The 27,281-nt window shown below is 47.3% G+C and overlaps 1 protein-coding gene across 1 annotated transcript; it reads left to right on the plus strand.

Annotated features, from left to right (window-relative positions):
- The first annotated feature begins 28 nt into the window (after nt 1-28).
- RECQL4 (RecQ like helicase 4) lies at nt 29-27,145 on the plus strand. Its single transcript, XM_048329218.1, has 38 exons — nt 29-112; nt 651-684; nt 789-883; nt 1,270-1,413; nt 3,746-4,383; nt 4,479-4,575; nt 4,661-4,763; nt 4,880-4,999; nt 6,820-6,954; nt 7,054-7,146; nt 7,238-7,374; nt 7,468-7,551; nt 7,630-7,809; nt 9,822-10,004; nt 12,049-12,220; nt 12,350-12,624; nt 15,003-15,140; nt 15,264-15,390; nt 15,479-15,608; nt 15,728-15,864; nt 15,984-16,014; nt 16,143-16,173; nt 16,295-16,325; nt 16,454-16,484; nt 16,615-16,645; nt 16,757-16,787; nt 16,907-16,937; nt 17,076-17,106; nt 17,218-17,248; nt 18,315-18,345; nt 19,298-19,328; nt 20,091-20,121; nt 20,283-20,409; nt 22,797-22,948; nt 23,026-23,200; nt 26,422-26,590; nt 26,664-26,772; nt 26,864-27,145. Exons 1-38 carry the CDS (start codon nt 29-31, stop codon nt 26,983-26,985), a joined length of 4,332 nt encoding a protein of 1,443 aa, XP_048185175.1. The 3' UTR covers nt 26,986-27,145.
- Nucleotides 27,146-27,281: the final 136 nt, after the last annotated feature.

The following is a 27,281-nucleotide window of genomic DNA, read 5'->3' on the forward strand; positions in this document are numbered from 1 at the left end:
TCCTGATCCCGATCCCAATCCTGAGGCCATGGAGCGGCAGCAGGAGCTGAAGGTGCTGCTGAAGCGCTGGGAAGCGGAATTCCTGCGGGAACGGCGGCGGAAGCCCAGCCAGGTCCTCCTGAGGGGCCACGGGGGGAATTTGTGGGGCGGGGTCCCTGAGGGGAATCCCTGGAATTTGTGGGGCCGTGGTTTGGGGATCCCTGGGGTGGTTTTGGGGTATTGGGGGTTCATTGGGGTGGTTTAGGGGATCGCTGGAATTGTGCGGTTTGGTTTAGCGGGGTCCTGGGGTTTTGGGGGTGTCCCTGGAATGTTTGGGGCCATTTTGGGGGTGCCTGAGGGGATTTTTGGGGTTTTAAGCGGGGTCAGGTCAAGGGGAACCTCCTGGGGTTCCCTGGAGGGGTTTTAGGGAGGCTCAGGGGGGTTTTTCCGTGAGTTTTTCCATAAAAAAACTTCTCCCTAGGGTTTTCCACAAGGCGTTTCCATGAGGTTGCTCCAACCCTCATTTTCCTTCTGGAAAAACCTCAAATCCCAAAAAACCCCTAAAATCCCGAAAAAAAACCCCAAATCCCTCCCCTCTGCCATCCCACCACAGCAGAAAATCGGGATAATTCCCGGAATTCACCATTTCTTGGGATGTGTTTCCCTCACAGGCCGACATCGAGGAAGCTCCAGAGGAAACCCGGAGTGAGTTTTTGGGAATTCGGGGATTTTGGAGTTTCCTGGGCTTTGAAACATCAATTTTTTTCCCCAAAAAAATTCCCAGTTTTTCCTCGGATTTTCTCTCACAGAGCTCTACAAGGAGTACCGGATGCTGAAGCAGCAGGGAAAAGCATCGGATTCCTCGGAAAAAACGGGATCCCAGGAAATCCCAAATGTGGAACAGGTACTGAAAAACTCCCTTTGACTTTTGGGGTCTCCCAAAATTTGTCCTTGATCCAAAATTTTGGGGATTTTCCCCTGAATTTTTGCACTGTGGACAGAGCCAGGTTCACCCCACGTGGGTTTTTTTGGGATTTGTTTGGAATTTTGGGAAAATTGGTGCTGGAAAAGGAATCTTTTTGGCTTAGAAAATCCAAACAAAAAGGATTTGGGGTGGGAAATGGGATTTGGGGGTGTTTTCATCCCAAAATTTCCCATGGAATGATCGTATTCCATCGGTTTTCCATCTCTGGGAGGAATCTGAGCTCAGTTTTTCCGCCCATTTTTTGGGATTTTGGGATGGGATTGAGGTGATTTGGGGGATTTTTCGGGATTTTGGTGTCGTTGCAGGTGGAAGATTCGGGATTTTGGGGTTCCCACTTGAACCGGGCACCCAAAATTCCCGGGAAAAGCCGGAGCGGGAGCGCCAGGCCGGGAATTTCAGCGGAGTTTTATGGGATGAAGCTCAAAGCCAAACTGGGAATGACTGGGAAGGTAGGGAATGGGGGGAAAAGGGGAAGGGGATTTTCCTGGGGATGTTTGGGGGATTCTTCATCCCAAAATTTGGGTTGTTCCTGAGGGAGAATCCCAAAATTAGGCATCCCAAAAATCAGAAACCCCAAAATTAGGGATCCCAAAATCGGAAATCTCCAAAATCAGAGACTCCGAAAGCTGGAGAATCCCAAAAGTTGGGATCCCAAAATCAGAGACCCCCAAAGTCAGAGAGACCCCAAAATCAGGGACCCCCCCCCTAAAATCAGAGACCCCAAAACTGAAGAGTCCCAAATCAGAGACCCCAAAAATTGGGGACCCCAAAATCGGAGACTCCCAAAACCAGAGACCCCAAAAATCAAAACCCCCCAAAATTAGAGATTCCTAAAATTGGGGTCCCTCAAAAGCAGAGACCCCAAAACTGAAAATCCCAAAATTAAGGACCCCAAATAAGAGATTCCCAAAACTTGGAGACCGCAAAAGTTGGAGAATCCCAAAATTATGGACCCCAAAAATTGTAAACCCCAAAATCAGAGACTCCCAACATCAGAGATCCCAAAATTTAGGATCCCAAAATCTGAGACCCTCAAAATCAGGGACCCCAAAAACTGGAGACCCCAAAATCGGACACCCTGAAATTAAGGACCCCAAAATTGGAGAATCCTAAAATCAGGGAGACCCCAAAATAAAAACCCCCAAAAATCAGAGACCCCAAAATCAGAGATCCCAGAAATCAGAGACCTCAAAAATCAGAGACCCGAAAAGTTGAAGAATCCCCAAAATCAGGGACCCCCAAAATTAGGGATCCCAAAATGAGAGAGACCCCAAAATCAGGAACCCTCCCTAAAATCAGAGACCCCAAAATTGGAGAGCCCCAAATCAGGGATCCCAAAAGTTGGGGATCCCAAAAATTGGAGACACCTCAAACCCGAGACCCCAAAATCAAAAACCCCAAAATGAGAGACCCCAAAATGGGAGATTCCCAAAAATTGGAGACCCCAAAAGTTGGAGAATCCCAAAATTTGGGACCCCAAATCAGGGACCCAAAAATGAGAGACCCCAAAATTGGAGACCCCCAAAATTATGGACCTCAAAAGTTGGAGACCCCAAAATCAGAGAGCCCCAAAATCAGAGGCTCCAAAACTAAGGACCCCAAAATTGGAGATCCCAAAAACCAGGGATCCCAAAAATCGGGGAGCCCAAAATTTGAGACCCCAAAAATCAGAGACTCCAAAACAGAGAATCCAAAATCAAAAACCCCAAAATTAAGGACCCCAAAACTGGAGAACCCCAAAATCAGGGACCCCATAAATTGGAGATGCCAAAATCTGAGACCCCTCAAATCAGGGACCCCAAAAATTGGAAACCCCCAAAAATCAGAGACCCCAAAATCGGAGAGCCCCAAAATCAGAGAGCCCAAAAAATCAGAGAGCCCAAAATTTGGAGACCCTCCCAAAATCAGACACCCCAAAAATCCGGGATCCCAAAATCAGAGAATCCTAAAATTAGGGACTGCAAAAATAGGAGACCCCAAACTTTGAGATTCCCAAGATCGGAGACCCCAAAAATTGGAGACCCCCAAATTTAGAGACCCCAAAATCAAAAACCCCAAAATAAAGGACCCCCAAAATCGGAGATTCCCAAAAATCAAAGACCCCAAAATTTGGAGAATCCCAAACTTTGGGACCCCAAAATCAGAGACCCCAAAATAAAAACCCCCAAAAATCAGAGACCCAAAAAGTTGAAGAATCCCAAAAATTGGAGACCCCAAAAACCAGGGACCCACAAAGTCAGAGAGACCCCAAAATCAGAGACCCCCAAATTGGAGAGCCCCAAATCAGGGATCCCAAAAGTTGAGGACCCCAAAATCAGAGACTCCCAAAATCAGGGACCCTGAAATAAAAAAAACCCAAAATCAGAGACCCCAAAAATTCAAGAATCCCAAAACTAGAGACCCCCAAAAACAGAGACCCCAAAATTAGGGATCCTAAAATCAGAGATTCCCAAAAAATGGAGACCCCAAAAATTGGAGAATCCCAAAATTTGGGACCCCAAAATGAGAGACCCCAAAAATAGAGACCCCCAAAATTAAGGACCCCAAAATCAGAGACCCCAAAACCAGGGACCCCCAAATTTACAGACCCCAAAATCAGAGATTCCCAAAATCAGGGATCCCTCAAAAGTAGAGACCCCAAAATGGAAAATCCCAAAATTAAGGACCCCAAAATTGGAGAATCCCAAAATCTGGGACTCCCAAAATCCAGGCCCTGTTTAATTTGGGATTTGGAATTCCAGGGGGGGAAAAAGCGGGATGTGACCCCTCCCTTCCCTCCAGGAGCCTCCCCTGACCCCTCGGAGGACCCCAAATCCCAGGAGAATCCCCAAAATTCCCCAATCCCAGAAAATCCCAGAGCGCGGAGCCGAAGCTTCATCCCCGGAACCTCCACGGAATGAAGGAGAATCTGAAAAATCCGGAGATGCCGGAAAATCCGGAGATCCTGAAAAATCCGGAGAATTCTCGGGATCGGGCCCCCTCACACTCCCGGCGGGAATGAATCCCGGTTTTCCTCCCGTTCCCGACAAATTCCAGCGGCTGAAGCAGAGCGTGGCCCAAACTTTGAGATCCCTGGATCCCGGCTGGCTCCAGAGGTGCCAGGAATCTCCTGAAAACCGGGAATTCCCAGCGGGATCCGTGAGGGAAAAGGGGGAAATCCACACCGCATCCATAGGAAATTCCGTGAGGAAAAGGCCCCGGGAAGGCGGAGGCGCCGCGGAGGCTCCGGCCAAGCTCCGGAGGGGTCCCCAAGGCTCGGATCCGGGAATTTTTGGGGTGAGGTCGATCCAGGAGGAAAATGAGGGTGAGGAAGAGCAGCTGGAATCCCGAAAGGAAGCTGGGAAGGCGGCGGATCGCTTGGAAAAAATCCTGGAAGAGGAGGAAAAGGAGGAAAAACCCAAACCCACGCGCAGAGGCCGGTAATTCCCGGCTTTTCCCAGCTTTGCCTGGCTATTCCCAGCTTTTTCCAGCTTTTCCCAGATTCCCGCTGCCCTTTATCCCTCTTTTCCCTCAGAGCCACTCCCCGGAGCGGCGGGAATTTCGTCCGGCTCAACCTGAAGAGAAAAACGTATTCCCGTGGATGCCTGAGGGGAAAATTCCTTCGGAAACAGGTAAAACCTTCCCAAATTGTTTTTTTGGGAATCTCCAGGCTCTCCCTGATGGAATTTTGCGGTGTGGAATTTTTTTTTTCCCCAGGTTTGGAAGCAGAAATGGAGGAAAAAGTCGGGGCAGTTCGGAGGCGGAGCCGATGTTTGCTTCCGGTGTGGCGGGAAAGGGCACTGGGCGTCGGAATGCCGAGGTCGGGCCGGGAATTCGGGATTTGAGGGGAATTTTTAGGATAAAACAGCGGGAAGAGGGTGAGGTGGGTTCTTTTCCGTGGATTTTTTGAGAGAATCGCCCGTTTTGTGCCTGCAGGGAAAGATTTGGGATCGTTCCCGGAGGAAATTCCTGAGGAGGAGGAGGAGGAGGAGCCACTTCCCACTCTGGAAGAAGTGGCCCAAAGGACCAACAGCGTTTTTATCCCGGAGATTCCCGGTGAGAGCTGGAATTATGGAATTGGTGCCTTTTCTTATGGAAAGGGTGGGAAACGAGGGGGGTCTGGCCTCAAAAATTGGGATTTTGGCCTCAAAAATTGGGATTTTGGGCTTAAAAATTGGAATTTTTGCCTTAAAAATTGGAACTTTTGCCTTAAAAATTGGGATTTGGGGCTAAAAAAATGGGATTTTTTTTCCTTGAAAATGTGAGGGTTGATCCTAAAAAGGAGGTGGATCCTAAAAATCAGGATTTGGGATCTAAAAATAGAGGATTTGGGCACGAAAAATGAGGATTTTGGACTTAAAAGTGCATGGGTTTTTCCCTAAAACTGGGAGGGTTTATCCTAAAAAGGGGATTGAATCGTAAAAACCAGGATTTGGGATCTAAAAATGTGGGATTTGGCACTAAAAATAAGAATTTGGGGCTTAAAAATGTGATTTTTTTTTCCTTCAGAAATGTGAGGGTTTATCCTAAAAAGGGGATGGGTCCTAAAATTCAGGATTTGGGATGTAAAATGTGGGATTTGGGGCTGAAAATCGGGGATTTGGGCCCTAGAAATGGGATTTTTCCCCTAAAAATGGGCATTGGAGCCAAAAACCAGATTTTGGCCCTAAAAATGAGGGATTTTTCCCCCAAAATGAAAGTTTAGATCTTAAAACTGGGATTTTATTCCCTAAAAATTGAGGTTGGATCCTAAAAACGTGGATTTTGCCTCAGAACTGTGGAATTTGTCCCTAATTGAAATTTTAGAGCCTAAAACTGGGATTTTTTTCCTCTAAAAATGAGAATTTGGGCCCTAAAAATGAGGGATTTTCCCCAAAATGGAAGTTTAGATGCGAAAACTGGGGGGTTTTTCCCTAAAAACTGAGGGTGGATGCTAAAAATGTGGATTTTCCCTCAGAAAATGTGGGATTAGTCCCAAAAAAACGCACTTTTAGGGCTTAAAAGTGGGATTTTTTTCCCTAAAAATGAGGATTTTGGCCCTAAAAATGAGGAATTTGTCCCAAAAAATGGAAGTTTAGATGCTAAAAATAAGATTTTTTTCCCGCTAAAAATGGGGGGGTTCCCTCAGAATTGTGGGATTTGTCCTCAAAACCGGACATTTTCCACCTTAAAAGCGGGGATTTTTCCCTAAAAATGGACATTGAGCCCTAAAAATGAGGAATTTTCCCAAAAAATGAGGAGTTTTCCGAAAAAATGAAAGTTTAGATCCTAAAACTGGGATTTTTTTCCCTAAAAATTGTGGTTGAATGCTAAAAATGTGGATTTTCCCTCAGAAAATGTGGGATTAGTCCCAAAAAATGCGCTTTCAGGGCTTAAAAACGGGATTTTTTTCCCTAAAAATGAGGATTTTGGCCCTAAAAAGGAGGAAATTTCCCCAAAAATTGAGGTTTACCATTTGTTGCAGTGGGGATCCTGCAACAGTTTAGATCCCAAAACTGGGATTTTTTACCCTAAAAACTGAGAGTGGATCCAAAAATGTGGATTTTCCCTCAGAAAATGTGGGATTAGTCCCAAAAAATGCACTTTTAGGGCTTAAAAATGGGATTTTTTCCCTAAAAATGAGGATTTTGGCGCTAAAAATGTGGAATTTTCTCCAAAAATGGAAGTTTAGGTCCTAAAACTGGGATTTTTTTCCCTAAAAACTGAGGGTGGATGCTAAAAATGTGGATTTTCCCTCAGAAAATGTGGAATTTTTCCCAAGAAATTGAATTTGAGGGCTTAAAACTGGGATTTTTTTTCCATGGAAATGAGTATTTTGACCTTAAAAATGCGGAATTTTCCTCCTAAAATCCCAACTTTTCCTCTTTTCCCTGCAGCCAGCGGCGCCCGTGGGGATAATCCCCAGCCCACCCCAAATTCCCTGGATTTCCCACGGCCGGAATTCTCCCCCTCCCCTCCTCCAGCTGCCGTGGATCCCCTTTACAGCCCAGCCCCCGATGGGACAATCCCAGGTAAATCACGGAGCAAAATCCCTGGAAAAACCATGGGAAAAAACCATGGAAAAAAACCATGGAAAACCCCCCATTCCCACCTCCTGAATTTCCCCCCAGATCCTCCGGAAGAAGTCCTGGAAGCTCTGAGGAATTTGGGATACGATTCCTTCCGGCCGGGCCAGGCCGAGGCCGTCATGCGGATCCTTTCCGGTTGGATTTCCCCTTCTTTTCCCGCCTCCATTCCCACCTCCTACTGGGCCCAACTTCCCGAAATTCCCGGGTTTTTTTGGTGTTTTCCCAGGATTATCCACGCTGGTGGTGTTACCCACAGGGATGGGCAAATCCCTGTGCTACCAACTTCCCGCTTTTCTCTATCACAAAAACTCCGGGAGCGTCTCCCTGGTGATTTCCCCGCTCGTTTCCCTCATGGATGATCAGGTATTCCCGGAATTCCCACTTTTCCCACCTCAGATTCTGCTGGGTTATCCCAGAAAACAAAAAAAACAACCCCTGGCATATTCCCAATCCCAGGTTTCCGGCCTCCCCCCCTGCCTCAAGGCCGTCTGCATCCATTCCAACCTTTCCCAATCCCAGCGGGAAGCAGCCATGGAAAAGGTGACGACAATTCCCAATTTTCCCTCCTTTCGAACGGCACAAAGAAGAAATCTTGGATTCTCCCGCTTTTTCCGGCAGGTCAGGAATGGCCAGGCCCAGATCCTGCTGCTCTCTCCGGAGGCTCTGGTGGCATCGGGATCCTCTTCCCTGTTTTTCCGGGATCGCCTCCCTCCCGTGGCTTTCGCCTGCCTGGATGAGGCTCATTGCGTCTCCCAGTGGTCCCACAACTTCCGGCCCGCCTACCTGCGCGTCTGCAAGGTGCCGCAGCGGGAAAACCCTGGGAAAAGGCGGGAAAACCCTTGGGAAAAGGCGGGAAAAGCCTTGGGAAAAAGTGGGAAGAGCCTTGGAAGAAAGCGGGAAAACCCTTGGGAAAAAGCGGGAAAAGCCTTGGGGAAAAGGCGGGAAAACCCTTGGGGAAAAGGCGGGAAAGCCCTCAGGAAAAAGGCAGGAAAAAACCCTTGGGAAAAGGCAGGAAAACCCTTGGAAAAAGCAGGAAAACCCTTGGGAAAAAAGTGGGAAAACCCTTGGGAAAAAGGCGGGAAAAGCCTTGGGAAAAAAGTGGGAAAACCCTTGTGAAAAAGGCGGGAAAACCCTTGGGAAAAGGCGGGAAAACCCTTGGGAAAAGCCGGGAAAACCCTTGGGAAAAAGCGGGAAAAAACCCTTGGGAAAAGGCGGGAAAACCCTCAGGAAAAAGGCGGGAAAACCCTTGGAAAAAGGCAGGAAAAAACCCTTGGGAAAAAGCGGGAAAACCCTTGGAAAAAGCAGGAAAACCCTTGGGAAAAAAGCAGGAAAACCCTTGGAAAAAGGCGGGAAAAGCCTTGGGAAAAAAGCGGGAAAACCCTTGGGAAAAGGCGGGAAAACCCTTGGGAAAAAGCAGGAAAACCCTTGGGAAAAAGCAGGAAAACTCTTGGGAAAAAGCGGGAAAAAACCCTTGGGAAAAGGCGGGAAAACCCTTGGGAAAAAAGCAGGAAAACCCTTGGAAAAAGGCAGGAAAACCCTCAGGAAAAAGGCGGGAAAACCCTTGGGAAAAAGGCGGGAAAAGCCTTGGGGAAAAGGCGGGAAAACCCTTGGGGAAAAGGCGGGAAAGCTCTCAGGAAAAAGGCGGGAAAACCCTTGGGAAAAAAGCGGGAAAACCCTCAGGAAAAAAGCGGGAAAACCCTTGGGAAAAAGCGGGAAAACCCTTGGGAAAAAGGCAGGAAAACCCTTGGGAAAAAGGCGGGAAAACCCTCAGGAAAAAGCGGGAAAAGCCTTGGGAAAAAGCGGGAAAAGCCTTGGGGAAAAGGCGGGAAAACCCTTGGGGAAAAGGCGGGAAAGCCCTCAGGAACAAGGCGGGAAAACCCTTGGGAAAAAAGCGGGAAAACCCTTGGAAAAAGGCGGGAAAACCCTTGGGAAAAGGCGAGAAAACCCTTGGGAAAAAGCGGGAAAACCCTTGGGAAAAAGGCAGGAAAACTCTTGGGAAAAAGCGGGAAAAAACCCTTGGGAAAAGGCGGGAAAACCCTTGGGAAAAAAGCGGGAAAACCCTCGGGAAAAAGGCGGGAAAACCCTCAGGAAAAAGGCGGGAAAACCCTCGGGAAAAAGGCGGGAAAACCCTCAGGAAGAAGGCGGGAAAACCCTTGGGAAAAAGCAGGAAAACCCTTGGAAAAAAGGCAGGAAAACCCTTGGGAAAAGCCGGGAAAACCCTTGGGAAAAAGGCGGGAAAACCCTTGGAAAAAGGCGGGAAAAGCCTTGGGAAAAAAGTGGGAAAACCCTTGGGAAAAAGGCGGGAAAAGCCTTGGGAAAAGGCGGGAAAAAAACCCTTGGGAAAAGGCGGGAAAACCCCTGGAAAAAGGCGGGAAAAGCCTTGGGAAAAGGCGGGAAAAAAACCCTTGGGAAAAGGCGGGAAAACCCCTGGAAAAAGGCGGGAAAAGCCTTGGGAAAAGGCGGGAAAACCCCTGGAAAAAGGCGGGAAAACCCTTGGGAAAAAGCGGGAAAAGCCTTGGGAAAAAGGCGGGAAAACCCCTTGGAAAAAGGCGGGAAAACCCTCAGGAAGAAGGCAGGAAAACCCTTGGGAAAAAGGCGGGAAAACCCTCAGGAAAAAGGCAGGAAAACCCTTGGAAAAAGGCGGGGAAACCCTCAGGAAAAAGGCAGGAAAACCCTTGGGAAAAAGGCGGGAAACCCTTGGAAAAAAGCGGGAAAACCCTTGGGAAAAAGGCGGGAAAAAAACCCTCAGGAAGAAGGCGGGAAAAGCCTCAGGAGAAGCCTTCCAATCCCGCTTTCCCCCGCCATTCCAGGTTCTCCGGCAGCGCCTGGGCGTCCGGTGCTTCCTGGGCCTCACGGCCACGGCCACGGCGGCCACGGCCCGGGACGTGGCTCAGCATTTGGGAATTCCGCCGGAGCAGGGCGGCGGCGTCCGCTCGGCCGCCGTTCCCGCCAACCTGCTGCTCTCCGTGTCCATGGACGCCGACAGGGAGCAGGTGAGCAGCGATTTCGCTTGGATTTGGATCCTTCCCGGGCTTTTCTGTGGGAAAAATCCCAGGTTTAGGCCCTAAACTTTGGGATTTGTGGGAAAATCCCTCGTTTTTAGGGCCCAATGTTTGTTTTGAGGGAAAAAAATCCTGGTTTTAGGCTCAAAAATGTCATTTTTAGGAACAAATTCCACAATTCTGAGGGGAAATCCCTATTTTTACCATCCAGCCCCAATTTTCTGAGGAAAAATCCCATTTTTAGGGTCCAAGCCTGATTTTTAGGGAAAAAAATCCCTTTTTTTTGGGAAAATTGCTCATTTTTACGCCAAATTTTTCTGGTTTTGGGGCTGAATCCCACAATTCTGAGGCAAAAATCTCCATTTTAGGATCCAACCCAAATTTTTAGGGAAAAAAAAATCCCATTTTGAGGCCTGAAACTTTGGGATTTGTAGGAAAATCCCTCGTTTTTAGGGCCCAATGTTTGTTTTGAGGGAAAAAAATCCCGGTTTTAGGGTGTAAAATGTCATTTTGTGGGAAAAATTCCACAATTCTGAGGGGAAATCCCTATTTTTAGCATCCAACCCCAATTTTTAGGGAACAAAATCCCCATTTTCAGATCTAAACGTACAGTTTTTAGGAAAATCCCTCGTTTTCAGGGGAAAATTCCATTTTTAGGGTCCAAACTTCAATTTTTGGGAAAAAGAATCCCATTTGGGGGGAGAAAATTCCTCATTTTTAGGGCAAATTTCCCCATTTTTGGGGGAAAAAATCCCCATTTTTAGCAGCCAACCCCAATTTTCTGAGGAAAAATCCCATTTTTAGGGTCCAAGCCTGATTTTTAGGGAAAAAAATCCCTTTTTTTTGGGAAAATTGCTCATTTTTAGGGCAAATTTCTCCATTTTTGCGGCCAAATCCCACAATTCTGAGGCAAAAATCCCCATTTTAGGATCCAACCCAAATTTTTAGGGGAAAAAAATTCCATTCTGAGGCCCTAAACTTTGGGGTTTTGAGAAAATCCCGCATTTTGTGGGGCGAAATCCCAATTTTCCAGCCCCAAATCCCATTTCCCGCCTCCAATCCCATTTCCCGCCTCCAATCCCATTCTTCCACCTCCAATCCCATTCTTCCACCTCCAATCCCATTTTCCCACTTCCAATCCCATTTTTTGGGCTCCAATCCCATTTCCCAGTCCCAAATCCCATTTCCCGCCTCCAATCCCAATTCTCCCACCCCAAATCCCATTTTTTGGGTTCCAATCCCAATTTTCCTGCCCCAAATCCCATTTTTTGGGGCAAAATCCCAATTTTTGGGACTAAATCCCAGTTTCCCACCTCCAATCCCAATTTTCCAGCCCCAAATCCCATTTTTTGGCCTCCAATCCCATTTTCCTGCCTCCAATCCCACTTTTCCCGCCTCCAATCCCAATTTTTGGCCTCCAGTCCCATTTTCCCACCTCCAATCCCAATTTTTGGCCTCCAATCCCATTTTCCCACCTCCAATCCCAATTTCCCACCTCCAATCCCAATTTTCCCACCTCCAATCCCACTTTCCCACCTCCAATCCCACTTTTCCCACCTCCAATCCCACTTTTCCCACCTCCAATCCCAATTTCCCGCCTCCAATCTCATTTTCCCACCTCCAATCCCATTTTTCCACCTCCAATCCCATTTTCCCGCCTCCAATCCCATTTTTCCACCTCCAATCCCATTTTCCCACCTCCAATCCCAATTTTCCAGCCCCAAATCCCATTTTTTGGCCTCCAATCCCACCTTTCCCACCTCCAATCCCATTTTCCCACCTCCAATCCCAATTTCCCAGCCCCAAATCCCGCTTTTCCCGCCTCCAATCCCATTTTCCACCTCCAATCCCATTCTTCCACTTCCAATCCCAATTTCCCACCTCCAATCCCACTTTTCCCAACTCCAATCCCAATTTCCCGCCTCCAATCCCAATTTTTGGCCTCCAATCCCATTTTCCCACCTCCGATCCCATTTTTCCAGCCCCAAATCCCATTTTTTGGCTTCCAATCCCATTTTCCCGCCTGCCATGGCAGGCCCTGCTCTCCCTGCTCCGGGCGGATCCCTTCGGCTCCTGCCACCCCCTGATCGTTTTCTGCACGCGCCGCGAGGACACCGAGCGCCTCGCCGCCCTCATCCGCTCCCAATTCCCGCAATTCCCGCAATTCCAGCCCCATCCCAAACCCCTCGGCAAAAATCCCGGCAAAGGTAAGAAAACGCCCCAAGCTGGAATTTCCTTGGAATTCGGTCGGAATTTTGCCGGAACAAAACCGGAAAAACCCATTTGGGGCGTGTTGAATCCCAAATTTCCTGGTGGAATCCGACGTTTTTTTCCAGGGAAAACTGCCGGAATTCCCGGTTTTTGCTCGGCTACCGCCTACCACGCCGGGTTATCCGGCCCGGAACGGCGGCGCATCCAGAGGGATTTCATGGGCGGCCGCATCCGGGTGCTGGTGGCCACGGTGGCCTTCGGCATGGGCTTGGATAAAGCGGACGTGCGCGGGATCGTGCACTACAACATTCCCGGGAATCTGGAGAGCTACGTGCAGGAGGTCGGCAGGGCCGGCAGGGACGGGAGCGCCGCGCGCTGCCACCTCTTCCTGGAGCCGCAGGTGGGCGCGGCCGCCGGAATTCCGGGGGAGCCGCCGGGATGGGGCTCGTCCGGGACAACTGGCCAGCGGTTGGAGAGGTTTCCGTGGGAAAATCCTGGAAAGTCGGAGTTTTCTGGGGGAAAATCCTGGAAACTCGGAGTTTTCCAAGGGAAAATCCCGGAAATTCAGAGTTTTCTGTGGGAAATCCATTGGAATTCGGAGTTTTCCAGGGGAAAATCCTGGAAATTCAGAGTTTTCAATGGGAAACCCCTTCGAATTTGGAGTTTTCCATGGAAAATTCCCAACATTTGGAGAGTTTTCCGTGGGAAAATCCTGGAAATTCGGAGTTTTCCAGAGGAAATTCGGAGAGGTTTCCATGGGAAAATCCTGGAAATTCGGAGTTTTCTGTGGGAAATCCATTGGAATTCGGAGTTTTCCCATGGGAAATTCATTGGAATTCAGAGTTTTCCGTGGGAAAATCCTGGAAATTCGGAGTTTTCCAGAGGAAATTCTGAGAGGTTTCCATGGGAAAATTCCAGAAATTTGGAGTTTTCTGTGGGAAAATCCTGGAAATTCGGAGTTTTCTGTGGGAAATCCATTGGAATTCGGAGTTTTCCAGGGGAAATTCTGAGAGGTTTCCATGGGAAAATCCTGGAAATTCAGAGTTTTCTGTGGGAAATCCATTGGAATTCGGAGTTTTCCAGGGGAAAATCCTGGAAATTCAGAGTTTTCAATGGGAAACCCCTTCGAATTTGGAGTTTTCCATGGAAAATTCCCAACATTTGGAGAGTTTTCCGTGGGAAAATCCTGGAAATTCGGAGTTTTCCAGGGGAAATTCGGAGAGGTTTCCATGGGAAAATCCTGGAAATTCGGAGTTTTCTGTGGGAAATCCATTGGAATTCGGAGTTTTCCCATGGGAAATTCATTGGAATTCGGAGTTTTCCGTGGGAAAATCCTGGAAATTCGGAGTTTTCCAGAGGAAATTCTGAGAGGTTTCCATGGGAAAATTCCAGAAATTTGGAGTTTTCTGTGGGAAAATCCTGGAAATTCGGAGTTTTCTGTGGGAAATCCATTGGAATTCGGAGTTTTCCAGGGGAAATTCTGAGAGGTTTCCATGGGAAAATCCTGGAAATTCAGAGTTTTCTGTGGGAAATCCATTGGAATTCGGAGTTTTCCAGGGGAAAATCCTGGAAATTCAGAGTTTTCAATGGGAAACCCCTTCGAATTTGGAGTTTTCCATGGAAAATTCCCAACATTTGGAGAGTTTTCCGTGGGAAAATCCTGGAAATTCGGAGTTTTCCAGGGGAAATTCGGAGAGGTTTCCATGGGAAAATCCTGGAAATTCGGAGTTTTCTGTGGGAAATCCATTGGAATTCGGAGTTTTCCCATGGGAAATTCATTGGAATTCGGAGTTTTCCGTGGGAAAATCCTGGAAATTCGGAGTTTTCCAGAGGAAATTCTGAGAGGTTTCCATGGGAAAATTCCAGAAATTTGGAGTTTTCTGTGGGAAAATCCTGGAAATTCGGAGTTTTCTGTGGGAAATCTCAGAAATTCGGAGTTTTCCAGAGGAAATTCTGAGAGGTTTCCATGGGAAAAAACTGGCAATTTGGAGTTTTCTGTGGGAAATTCTCAATGTTTGGAGAGTTTTCCGTGGGAAAATCCTGGAAATTCGGAGTTTTCCAGTGGAAATTCTGAGAGGCTTCCATGGGAAAATTCCAGAAATTTGGAGTTTTCTGTGGGAAAATCCCGGAAATTTGGAGTTTTCCATGGGAAATTCCCAGTGTTTGGAGAGTTTTCCATGAGAAAATCCTGGAAATTCGGAGTTTTCTGTGGGAAATTCTGAGAGGTTTCCATGGGAAAATCCCGGAAATTTGGAGTTTTCCAGGGGAAATCCCAGAAATTTGCAGTTTTCCATGGGAAATTCCCAGTGTTTGGAGAGTTTTCCGTGGGAAAGTCCTGGAAATTCAGAGTTTTCTGTGGGAAATCCATTGGAATTCGGAGTTTTCCATGGGAAATTCCCAACATTTGGAGAGTTTTCCATGGGAAAATCCCAGAAATTCGGAGTTTTCCATGGGAAATTCTGAGAGTTTTCCAAGGGAAATTCCCAAACTTCGGAGTTTTCCAGGGGAAATCCCTTGAGAAATGGAATTTTTAATGGAAAATCCATTGGAATTTGGAGTTTTCCATGGGAAAATCCCGGCAATTCCGAGTTTTCCACGGGAAATCCATTGGAATTCTCAATTTCCCATGGAAAAACCATTGAAATTCAGAGTTTTCCACGGAAAATTCCCAACATTTGGAGAGTTTTCCATGGGAAATCCTGCAAAATTTGGAGTTTTCCATGGGAAAATCCCTTGGAATTCCAAGAATTCCCCCCGGTTTCCGTCGTTTCTCCGCAGGGTCGGGATCTCCCGGAATTGCGGCGCCACATTTACGGCGATTCCGTGGATTTTTGGGTCATCCGGAAGTTGCTCCAGAGGGTTTTTGCTCCTTGTAAATGCCTGGAAATCCACGGAAAACTCCGCGACCCACCCGAGGTGCGGAGCCCATTCCCAACCGAATCCATCCCGGAAAACTTGGGAATTCTGGGATATTCTTCAGGAAAAAAAAAAAAAACAACCCGGATCAACCCCCCAAAAAACCTCCGGGATTCTCCACAGGATTTGGAGCCGGAAAGCTCCGGAATCCTGGAATTCCGCGAGCGGGAAAAGCGCCGGCTGTGCCGCGGCCACGAGCGCTGCGTCCCCGTGGCGGAGCTGGTGCAAGCTCTGGATCTGCGGGAGGAAGGTGAAAATTCGGGAATGAGGCCGGGAATTCGGGAATCTCCGCCTGGGCCGGGAATTCCGGGAGCCGTTCCCGCTTTTCCTTCCCGCAGCGATCGAGACCCTCCTGTGCTACCTGGAGCTGCATCCCGGCAACTTCCTGCAGCTGCTTCCTGCCACCGATTCCCGCTGCCGCATCCGCTGCTCCGGAGGCGCCCGGCAGCTCCGGGAACTGGCGCGGAGGTGAGAATTCCCAAATTCCCAAAGATTCCCAAATTCCCAAAGATTCCCAAATTCCCCAAAATTCCCCAAAATTCCCAAAAATTCCCTCCATTCCCGCTGCCGCATCCGCTGCTCCGCAGGCGCCCGGCAGCTCCGGGAACTGGCGCGGAGGTGAGAATTCCCAAAGATTCTCCAAAATTCCCAAAAATTCCCTCCATTCCCGCTGCCGCATCCGCTGCTCCGCAGGCGCCCGGCAGCTCCGCCAGCTGGCACAGAGGTGAGAATTCCCAAATTCCCAAAGATTCCCAAATTCCCAAAGATTCCCAAATTCCCAAAAATTCCCCAAAATTCCCAAAAATTCCCTCCATTCCCGCTGCCGCATCCGCTGCTCCGCAGGCGCCCGGCAGCTCCGGGAACTGGCGCGGAGGTGAGAATTCCCAAATTCCCAAAGATTCCCAAATTCCCAAAGATTCCCAAATTCCCAAAAATTCCCCAAAATTCCCAAAAATTCCCTCCATTCCCTCCATTCCCGCTGCCGCATCCGCTGCTCCGCAGGCGCCCGGCAGCTCCAACAGCTGGCGCGGAGGTGAGAATTCCCAAAAATTCCCAAAGATTCCCAAATTCCCAAAGATTCCCAAATTCCCAAAAATTCCCCAAAATTCCCAAAAATTCCCTCCATTCCCGCTGCCGCATCCGCTGCTCCGCAGGCGCCCGGCAGCTCCGGGAACTGGCGCGGAGGTGAGAATTCCCAAATTCCCAAAGATTCCCAAATTCCCAAAGATTCCCAAATTCCCAAAAATTCCCCAAAATTCCCAAAAATTCCCTCCATTCCCTCCATTCCCGCTGCCGCATCCGCTGCTCCGCAGGCGCCCGGCAGCTCCAACAGCTGGCGCGGAGGTGAGAATTCCCAAATTCCCAAAGATTCCCAAAAATTCCCCAAAATTCCCAAATTCCCAGAAATTCCCCAAAATTCCCAAAAATTCCCTCCATTCCCTCCATTCCCGCTGCCGCATCCGCTGCTCCGCAGGCGCCCGGCAGCTCCAACAGCTGGCGCGGAGGTGAGAATTCCCAAAAATTCCCACATTCCCAAAAATTCCCCAAAATTCCCAAATTCCCAGAAATTCCCAAAAATTCCCTCCATTCCCGCTGCCGCATCCGCTGCTCCGCAGGCGCCCGGCAGCTCCGCCAGCTGGCACAGAGGTGAGAATTCCCAAATTCCCAAAGATTCCCAAATTCCCAAAGATTCCCAAATTCCCAAAAATTCCCCAAAATTCCCAAAAATTCCCTCCATTCCCGCTGCCGCATCCGCTGCTCCGCAGGCGCCCGGCAGCTCCGGGAACTGGCGCAGAGGTGAGAATTCCCAAATTCCCAAAGATTCCCAAATTCCCAAAGATTCCCAAATTCCCAAAAATTCCCCAAAATTCCCAAAAATTCCAAAAAATTCCCTCCATTCCCTCCATTCCCGCTGCCGCATCCGCTGCTCCGCAGGCGCCCGGCAGCTCCAACAGCTGGCGCGGAGGTGAGAATTCCCAAAAATTCCCACATTCCCAAAAATTCCCCAAAATTCCCAAATTCCCAGAAATTCCCAAAAATTCCCTCCGTTCCCGCTGCCGCATCCGCTGCTCCGCAGGCGCCCGGCAGCTCCGGGAACTGGCGCGGAGGTGAGAATTCCCAAAAATTCCCAAATTCCCAAAAATTCCCAAAGATTCCCAAAAATTCCCTCCATTCCCGCCGCCGCATCCGCTGCTCCGGAGGCACCCGGCAGCTCCGGGAACTGGCGCGGAGGTGAGAATTCCCAAATTCCCAAAGATTCCCAAATTCCCAAAGATTCCCAAATTCCCAAAAATTCCCCAAAATTCCCAAAAATTCCAAAAAATTCCCTCCATTCCCTCCATTCCTGCCGCCGCATCCGCTGCTCCGGAGGCGCCCGGCAGCTCCGGGAACTGGCGCGGAGGTGAGAATTCCCAAATTCCCAAAGATTCCCCAAAATTCCCAAAAATTCCCAAAAATTCCCTCCATTCCCTGCATTCCCGCTGCCGCATCCGCTGCTCCGGAGGCGCCCGGCAGCTCCGGGAACTGGCGCGGAGGTGAGAATTCCCAAATTCCCAAAGATTCCCCAAAATTCCCAAAAATTCCAAAAAATTCCCGCCGCCGCATCCGCTGCTCTGGAGGCGCCCGGCAGCTCCGGGAACTGGCGCGGAGGTGAGAATTCCCAAAAATTCCCACATTCCCAAAAATTCCCCAAAATTCCCAAATTCCCAGAAATTCCCAAAAATTCCCTCCGTTCCCGCTGCCGCATCCGCTGCTCCGGAGGCGCCTGGCAGCTCCGGGAACTGGCGCAGAGGTGAGAATTCCCAAATTCCCAAAGATTCCCAAATTCCCAAAGATTCCCAAATTCCCGAATTCCCAAATTCCCAAAGATTCCCAAAAATTCCCTCCATTCCCGCTGCCGCATCCGCTGCTCCGGAGGCACCCGGCAGCTCCGCCAGCTGGCACAGAGGTGAGAATTCCCAAATTCCCAAAGATTCCCAGAAATTCCCAAAAATTCCCTCCATTCCCGCTGCCGCATCCGCTGCTCCGGAGGCGCCCGGCAGCTCCGGGAACTGGCGCGGAGGTGAGAATTCCCAAAAATTCCCACATTCCCAAAAATTCCCCAAAATTCCAAAAAATTCCCAGAAATTCCCAAAAATTCCCTCCATTCCCGCTGCCGCATCCGCTGCTCCGCAGGCGCCCGGCAGCTCCGGGAACTGGCGCGGAGGTGAGAATTCCCAAATTCCCAAAGATTCCCAAATTCCCAAAGATTCCCAAATTCCCAAAAATTCCCCAAAATTCCCAAAAATTCCCTCCATTCCCGCTGCCGCATCCGCTGCTCTGGAGGCGCCCGGCAGCTCCGGGAACTGGCGCGGAGGTGAGAATTCCCAAAGATTCCCAAAGATTCCCAAATTCCCAAAAATTCCCCAAAATTCCCAAATTCCCAGAAATTCCCAAAAATTCCCTCCATTCCCGCTGCCGCATCCGCTGCTCCGGAGGCGCCCGGCAGCTCCGGGAACTGGCGCGGAGGTGAGAATTCCCAAATTCCCAAAGATTCCCCAAAATTCCCAAAAATTCCCAAAAATTCCCTCCATTCCCTCCATTCCCGCTGCCGCATCCGCTGCTCCGGAGGCACCCGGCAGCTCCGGGAACTGGCGCGGAGGTGAGAATTCCCAAAAATTCCCACATTCCCAAAGATTCCCAAAAATTCCCAAATTCCCAGAAATTCCCAAAAATTCCCTCCATTCCCGCTGCCGCATCCGCTGCTCCGGAGGCACCCGGCAGCTCCGGGAACTGGCGTGGAGTTGAGAATTCCCCAAAATTCCCAAATTCCCAAATTCCCAAAGATTCCCAAATTCCCACAAATTCCCAAAGATTCCCCAAAATTCCCAAAAATTCCCTCCATTCCCGCCGCCGCATCCGCTGCTCCGCAGGCGCCCGGCAGCTCCGGGAGCTGGCACGGAGGTGAGAATTCTCAAATTCCCGAAGATTCCCAAATTCCCAAAAATTCCCCAAAATTCCCAAAAATTCCCTCCATTCCCGCTGCCGCATCCGCTGCTCCAGAGGCGCCCGGCAGCTCCGGGAGGTGGCACGGAGGTGAGAATTCCCAAATTCCCAAAGATTCCCAGAAATTCCCAAAAATTCCCTCCATTCCCGCTGCCGCATCCGCTGCTCCGCAGGCGCCCGGCAGCTCCGGGAACTGGCGCGGAGGTGAGAATTCCCAAAAATTCCCAAATTCCCAAATTCCCAAAAATTCCCAAAGATTCCCAAAAATTCCCTCCATTCCCGCCGCCGCATCCGCTGCTCCGGAGGCGCCCGGCAGCTCCGGGAACTGGCGCGGAGGTGAGAATTCCCCAAAATTCCCAAATTCCCAAATTCCCAAAAATTCCCTCCATTCCCGCTGCCGCATCCGCTGCTCCGGAGGCGCCCGGCAGCTCCAACAGCTGGCACGGAGGTGAGAATTCTCAAATTCCCAAAGATTCCCAAAATTCCCCAAAATTCCCAAAAATTCCCTCCATTCCCTGCATTCCCGCTGCCGCATCCGCTGCTCCAGAGGCGCCCGGCAGCTCCGGGAACTGGCGCGGAGGTGAGAATTCCCAAATTCCCAAAGATTCCCAAAATTCCCCTAAAATTCCCAAAAATTCCCTCCATTCCCGCTGCCGCATCCGCTGCTCCGGAGGCACCCGGCAGCTCCGGGAACTGGCGCGGAGGTGAGAATTCCCAAAAATTCCCACATTCCCAAATTCCCCAAAATTCCCCAAAATTCCCAAAAATTCCCTCCATTCCCGCCGCCGCATCCGCTGCTCCGGAGGCACCCGGCAGCTCCGCCAGCTGGCATGGAGGTGAGAATTCCCAATTCCCAAAGATTCCCAAATTCCCGAATTCCCAAATTCCCGAATTCCCAAATTCCCAAAGATTCCCAAATTCCCAAAAATTCCCTCCATTCCCGCTGCCGCATCCGCTGCTCTGCAGGCGCCCGGCAGCTCCGGGAACTGGCGCAGAGGTGAGAATTCCCAAATTCCCAAAGATTCCCAAATTCCCAAAGATTCCCAAATTCCCGAATTCCCAAATTCCCAAAGATTCCCAAAAATTCCCTCTATTCCCGCTGCCGCATCCGCTGCTCCGGAGGCACCCGGCAGCTCCGCCAGCTGGCACAGAGGTGAGAATTCCCAAATTCCCAAAGATTCCCAAATTCCCAAAGATTCCCAAAAATTCCCAAAAATTCCCTCCATTCCCGCTGCCGCATCCGCTGCTCCGCAGGCGCCCGGCAGCTCCGGGAACTGGCGCGGAGGTGAGAATTCCCAATTCCCAAATTTCCCAATTCCCAAATTCCCAAAGATTCCCAAATTTCCCAATTCCCGAAGATTCCCAAAAATTCCCAAAAATTCCCTCCATTCCCGCTGCCGCATCCGCTGCTCCGCAGGCGCCCGGCAGCTCCGGGAACTGGCACGGAGGTGAGAATTCCCAAATTCCCAAAAATTCCCAAATTCCCAAAAATTCCCAAAGATTCCCAAATTTCCCAATTCCCGAAGATTCCCAAAAATTCCCAAAAATTCCCTGCATTCCCTGCATTCCCGCTGCCGCCCAAATCCCACCTGGCCCCGACTGTGGTGGGATTTTGGAGCTTTTCCCGCCCCAGCTCCCCTCCCGTGGCCACTTTCCTGGTATCTTCTTGGGATTTTATGGGAATTTGATCGGGATTTTATTGGGATTTTTTGGGAATTTTATTGGGATTTTATTGGGATTTTTTGGGGATTTTATGGGAATTTTATTGGGATTTTTATTGGGATTTTATGGGAATTTTATTGGGATTTTATTAAGATTTTTCTGGGATTTTATGGGAATTTTATGGGAATTTTATGGGAATTTGATCGGGATTTTATTGGGATTTTATGGGAATTTTATTGGGATTTTATTAAGATTTTTCTGGGATTTTATGGTAATTTTATTGGAATTTTGTGGGAATTTGATCAGGATATTTTGGGATTTTGTCGGAATTTTATTGGGATCCGATTGGGATTTTGTCAGGATTTTTTGGGGGATTTTGTGGGGATTTTTTGGGGATTTCATTGGAATTTTACTAAGATTTTTCTGGGATTTTATGAGGATTTTATTGGAATTCTATCAGGATTTCATGGGAATTTTATCGGGATTTTATTGGAATTTTATTGGAATTTGATCAGGATTTTTTGTGGGTTTTTTTTGGTTTTTTGGGAATTTTATTGGGATTTTTTGGAGATTCTATCAGGATTTTATTGGGATGTTATGGGAATTTTATTGGGGATTTTTTGGGGATTTTATGGGAATTTTATTGGGATTTTTTGGGATTTTATGGGAATTTTATTGGGATTTTTTCAGGATTTTTTGGGATTTGATCAGGATTTTATTGGAATTTTATGGGAATTTGATCAGCATTTTTTGGGATTTTATTCGGATTTTATCAGGATTTTGTGGGAATTTTATTGGGATTTTATGGGGAATTTTTCAGGATTTTTTAGGGATTTGACCGGGGGTTTATTGGGATTTTATCGGCATTTGATCAGGATTTTATTGGGATTTTTTCAGGATTTTATGGGAATTCTACTGGGATTTTTGGGGGGATTTGGTCAGGATTTGATTGGGATTTTAGGGGATTTTATGGAGATTTTATTGGAATTTTATTAAGATTTTTCCGGGATCTTAACAGGACTTTTTTGGGATTTTATTGGAATTTTATGGGAATTTGATCAGGATTTTTTGTGATTTTTTTGGGTTTTAATGGGAATTTTATTGGGATTTTTGGGGGATTTTATTGGAATTTTATTGAGATTTTTTGGGGATTTTATGAGGATTTTATTGGAATTCTATCAGGATTTTATTGGGATTTTTTATGGGAAATTTTATTGGGATTTGATCAGGATTTTTTGGGGATTTTATTGGGATTTGATTGGGATTTTATGGGAATTTTATTGGGATTTGATCAGGATTTTTTGGGGATTTTATTGGGATTTGATTGGGATTTTATGGGAATTTTATTGGGATTTGATCGAGATTTTTTGGAGATTTTATTGGGATTTTTCCGGGATTTGATGGGAATTTGATCAGGATTCCATTGGGAAATTTTTTATGGGAAGTTTCCTTGGGATTCCCATCCCAGCTCCCCTCCCGTGGCCGCGGCCCTGGGATTTGAGTGGGGGTTTATGGGAATTTGATTGGGATTTTTCTGGGATTTGATGGGAATTTGATTGGGATTTGATCAGGATTTTTTGGGGATTTGATTGGGATTTGATGGGAATTTTTTGGGGATTTTATTGGGGTTTTTTCAGGATTTGATTGGGATTTTTTTATGGGAAATTTGATTGGGATTTTTTCAGGATTTTATCGGGATTTGACCGGGGTTTTTTGGGATTTTATGGAAATTTGATTGGGATTTGATCAGGATTTTGTGGGAATTTTATTGGGATTTTATGGGAATTTGATCAGGATTTTATTGGGATTTGATCAGGATTTTGTGGGAATTTTATTGAGATTTTTCTGGGATTTGATCAGGATTTTATTGGGATTTGATTGAGATTTTTGGGGATTTTGTTGGAATTTGATTGGGATTTTTCCGGGATTTGATGGGAATTTGATGGGAATTTGATCAGGATTCCATTGGGAAGTTTTTTATGGGAAATTTCCTTGGCATTCCCGTCGCAGCTCCCCTCCCGTGGCCGCAGCCCTGGCTCGGGAGCGCTCGGCCGTGGGCGGCTCCCTGGAATTCGACGTCGTCTCCCTGAGCGATTCCATGGCTTGGGAATCTCCGCTGGTCAAGCGCAGCTTGAGGCAGCTCCAGTGGGATTCCCAAAAAGGTACCGGGAAGAGCGGGAATTCCCGGGGGAATTCGGGGGGGGAATCCGGCAGCAAATCCAGCTGGGAATGCCGACAGGAAGGAAAAGCGGGATCGCCGTGGAATTCCTGGAATTCTCCTTCCATTTCCGCGCCTACGGAGATCTCAGCTGCCGGGAATTGGATTCCGTGGGGGAATTCCTGCACGGCCGCGTGGTTTCCCGGGAAAAGGCGGCGCTGCGGCAGCTCCGCTGCTGCTTCCGCGCCTTCCGAAGGTGAGGAAACGAATGCCGATCCAATTCCCACAAAATCCCAATAAAATCCCATCCAATTCCCATGAAATCCTGATCAAATTCCCACAAAATCCCGATCAAATTCCCACGAAATCCTGTTCAAATTCCCAGGAAATCCTGATCGAATTCCCACGAAATCCCGATCAAATTCCCATGAAATCCTGTTCAAATTCCCACGAAATCCTGATCAAATTCCCACAAAATCCTGTTCAAATTCCCACGAAATCCTGATCAAATTCCCACGAAATCCTGATCAAATTCCCACAAAATCCTGATCGAATTCCCACGAAATCCTGATTAAATTCCCACAAAATCCCGATCAAATTCCCATGAAATCCTGTTCAAATTCCCACGAAATCCTGATCAAATTCCCACAAAATCCTGATCAAATTCCCACGAAATCCTGATTAAATTCCCACAAAATCCTGATCGAATTCCCACGAAATCCTGATCAAATTCCCACGAAATCCCGATCGAATTCCCACAAAATCCTGATCAAATTCCCACAAAATCCTGATCAAATTCCCACGAAATCCCGATCGAATTCCCACAAAATCCTGATCAAATTCCCACAAAATCCTGATCGAATTCCCACGAAATCCTGATCAAATTCCCACAAAATCCTGATCAAATTCCCACGAAATCCTGATCAAATTCCCACAAAATCCTGATCAAATTCCCACAAAATCCTGATCAAATTCCCACAAAATCCTGATCGAATTCCCACGAAATCCTGATCAAATTCCCACAAAATCCTGATCAAATTCCCACGAAATCCTGATCAAATTCCCACGAAATCCCGATCGAATTCCCACAAAATCCTGATCAAATTCCCACGAAATCCTGATCAAATTCCCACGAAATCCCGATCGAATTCCCACAAAATCCTGATCAAATTCCCACAAAATCCTGATCGAATTCCCACGAAATCCTGATCAAATTCCCACAAAATCCTGATCAAATTCCCACGAAATCCTGATCAAATTCCCACAAAATCCCGATCGAATTCCCACAAAATCCTGATCAAATTCCCACAAAATCCTGATCGAATTCCCACGAAATCCTGATCAAATTCCCGTAAAGTCCCAATCAAATCCTGATCAAATTCCCCTAAAATCCCGATCAAATTCCCATCAAATCCTGATAAAATTCCCATCAAATCCCGATCAAATTCCCCTAAAATCCCAATAAAATCCCAATAAAATCCTGATCAAATTCCCGTAAAATCCTGATAAAATTCCCCTAAAATCCCGATCAAATTCCCATAGAATCCCGATCAAATTCCCCTAAAATCCTGATCAAATCCCATAAAATTCCCATAAAATCCCGATAAAGTTCCCCTAAAATCCTGATCAAATTCCCATCAAGTCCCAATCAAATTCCCGTAAAATCCTGATCAAATTCCCCTAAAATCCTGGTCAAATTCCCATCAAATCCCAATAAAATCCCCATCAAATCCTGATAAAATTCCCCTAAAATCCCAATAAAATTCCCCTAAAATCCCCATCAAATACCCCTAAAATTCCAATAAAATCCCAATAAAATCCCATAAAATTCCCATAAAATCCTGATCAAATTCCTCTAAAATCCTGATCAAATTCCCCTAAAATCCCAATAAAATTCCCATCAAATCTCGATCAAATTCTCCTAAAATCCCACCCAATAAAATCCTGGTAAAGTTCCAATAAAATCCTGAAAACTTTCCAATAAAATCCCATAAAATTCCCCTAAAATCCTGATAAAATTCCAATAAAATCCCGATCAAATTCCCATCAAGTCCCAATAAAATTCCCATCAAATCCCGATCAAATTCCCCTAAAATCCCGATCAAATTCCCGTAAAATCCCAACCAAATTCCCGTAAAATCCCGTTATAATTCCCCTAAAATCCCAATAAAATTCCCATCTAATCCCGATCAAATTCTCCTAACATCCCAATAAAATCCCAATAAAATTTCCATAATATCCTGATAAAATCCCAATCAAATCCCAATAACATCCTGAAAACATCCCAATAAAATCCCAATAAAATCGCCGTATAATCCCAATAAAATCCAAAAAAAATCCCGTTAAAATTTCCATCAAATCCCAAAAAAATCCCAATAAAATCCAAAAAAATCCCAATAAAATCCCAAAAAAATTCCCAAAAAATCCCAATCAAATCCAAAAAAAATCCCGATGAAATCACAAAAAAAAAATCCAATGAAATCACAAAAAAATCACATAAAGTGAATCTCTATAAAATTGCCATCAAATCCCCAAAACATCCCCAAAAAATCCAAAAAGTCCTATAAAATCCTGATAAAATCCAAAAAAAATCCCAAAAAAATCCCAATAAAATTCCCAAAACATCCCAAAAAAATCGCAATAAAATCCAAAAAAAATCCCCATAAAATCCCAATAAAATTCGGAAAAAATCCCAATCAAATCCCCATCAAATCCTGGAAAAGTCCCAGTAAAATCCCAAAAAATCCCTGATAAAATCCCAATCAGATCCTAATAAAATGCCCATCAAATCCCAATAAAATTCCAATAAAGTACCAGTTTAAAACAAAATCCCAATCAAATCCCAATTTAAAAAAAAAAAAAAAAATCCTCATAAAAATCCCAAAAAATCCAAGAAAAATCCCAATAAAATCCCAAAAATTTCTAATAAAATCCCAAAAAAATCCCATCAAATCCCAATAAAATTCCCATCAAATCCCAAAAAAATCCCCAAAACATCCCAAGAAAATCGCAATAAAATCCAAAAAAAATCCCCAAAAAATCCCAATAAAATCCCCATCAAATCCCAGAATAGTCCCAATCAAATCCCCATAAAATGCCCATCAAATCCCAATAAAATTCCAATAAAATCTGCATCAAATCCCGATAAAATTTTTTTTTAAATCCTGATAAAAATACCAAAAAATCCCAATAAAATCCAAAAAAAATCCCAATAAAATAAAAAAAAAACCCTGATAAAAATCCCAAAAAATCAAAAAAAAATCCCAATATAATCCCAAAAAACCCTAATAAAATCCCCCAAAAAATCCCATAAATTCCCAATAAAATTCCCATCAAATCCCAATAAAATCCCAACAAAATCCTGATATAATCCCAGTCAAATCCCAGAAAAACCCCTCCAAAATTCCAGAGGAATTCCCGAGGATTTTTTGGGATAACGGGGGTGGGGAAAAGCCGGAAGCTGATTGCCGGCAGCAGCGTGGCGTTCCAGAGCTGCCATCCGAAGGCTCCGGAAAAGGAGCAGCTGGAAAGGAGCTCCCGGCTCAAGGAGCTGCTCCGGGAATATTTCGAGCGGGACGGAGCCGGATCCGACGGAGACGACGAGGAGGAAGAGGAAGAGGAGGAAAAAAACCTTGGAATGACGCGAGTGAGTGAAGTTATCCCGAGCTTTGGGCTGAGGAGGAGCGAAGGGATGAGAATTCCGCCTTTTCCCTCGGCAGCCGAAGGATTGGGAGGAGCAAGTCCGCGCCGACATCCGGAATTTCCTCGCCGCCCACCCGGATGAGAAGTTTTCCGGCAGAGCCATCGCCAGGATTTTCCATGGAATCGGTGAGGGATTGGGGGGAAATCCTCGGGAATGAGGCGGGATCGGGATTCGCCTCCGGATGCAGCGGCATTCCCGAGGTTGCTTTGGCCGTAGGCAGCCCCCGCTTCCCGGCGCAGATCTACGGGCGGGATCGGCGCTTCTGGAGGAGGCACCTCCCGCTGGAATTCCAGAGCCTTTCCCGCTTGGCCACCGAGGAGATCCTGGCCTGGAGGTGACGGGAAACAGCGGGAAAACAGCGGGAAAACAGCGGGAATGGCGGCGGGAGAGACAGAGCTTCCTCTGGAATTCTGGCGGATTTTTGTCGGGATTTGTTGGGGATTTTATCAGGGTTTTTTCAGGATTTTATTGGGATTAATAACCGGAGTCTCCTTGGAATGTGATGATGTCATGGGGGTGACAAAGTCTCTCCCCTTATCCCAGAAAATTCCCAGAATTCCGGCTCCTTCTTTGGGAATTCCAGCTCCAACCCTTGGGAATTCCTGGTGCCAGGCCGGGGGTGAGGATGGGAAAA

The sequence above is a fragment of the Corvus hawaiiensis genome, chromosome 26 (genome assembly GCF_020740725.1).
Source record: "Corvus hawaiiensis isolate bCorHaw1 chromosome 26, bCorHaw1.pri.cur, whole genome shotgun sequence".
In the NCBI taxonomy this organism is placed as follows: Eukaryota; Metazoa; Chordata; class Aves; order Passeriformes; family Corvidae; genus Corvus; species Corvus hawaiiensis.

What these genes read in the sequence shown, in the direction of transcription:
- RECQL4 (XM_048329218.1), top strand. Translation starts at nt 29, where the DNA reads ATGGAGCGGCAGCAGGAGCTGAAGGTGCTGCTGAAGCGCTGGGAAGCG. An exon ending in GGCGGCGGAAGCCCAGCCAG is followed by an intron (nt 113 to 650) that starts GTCCTCCTGAGG and finishes TTTCCCTCACAG; the next exon opens with GCCGACATCGAGGAAGCTCC. An exon ending in AAACCCACGCGCAGAGGCCG is followed by an intron (nt 4,384 to 4,478) that starts GTAATTCCCGGC and finishes CTTTTCCCTCAG; the next exon opens with AGCCACTCCCCGGAGCGGCG.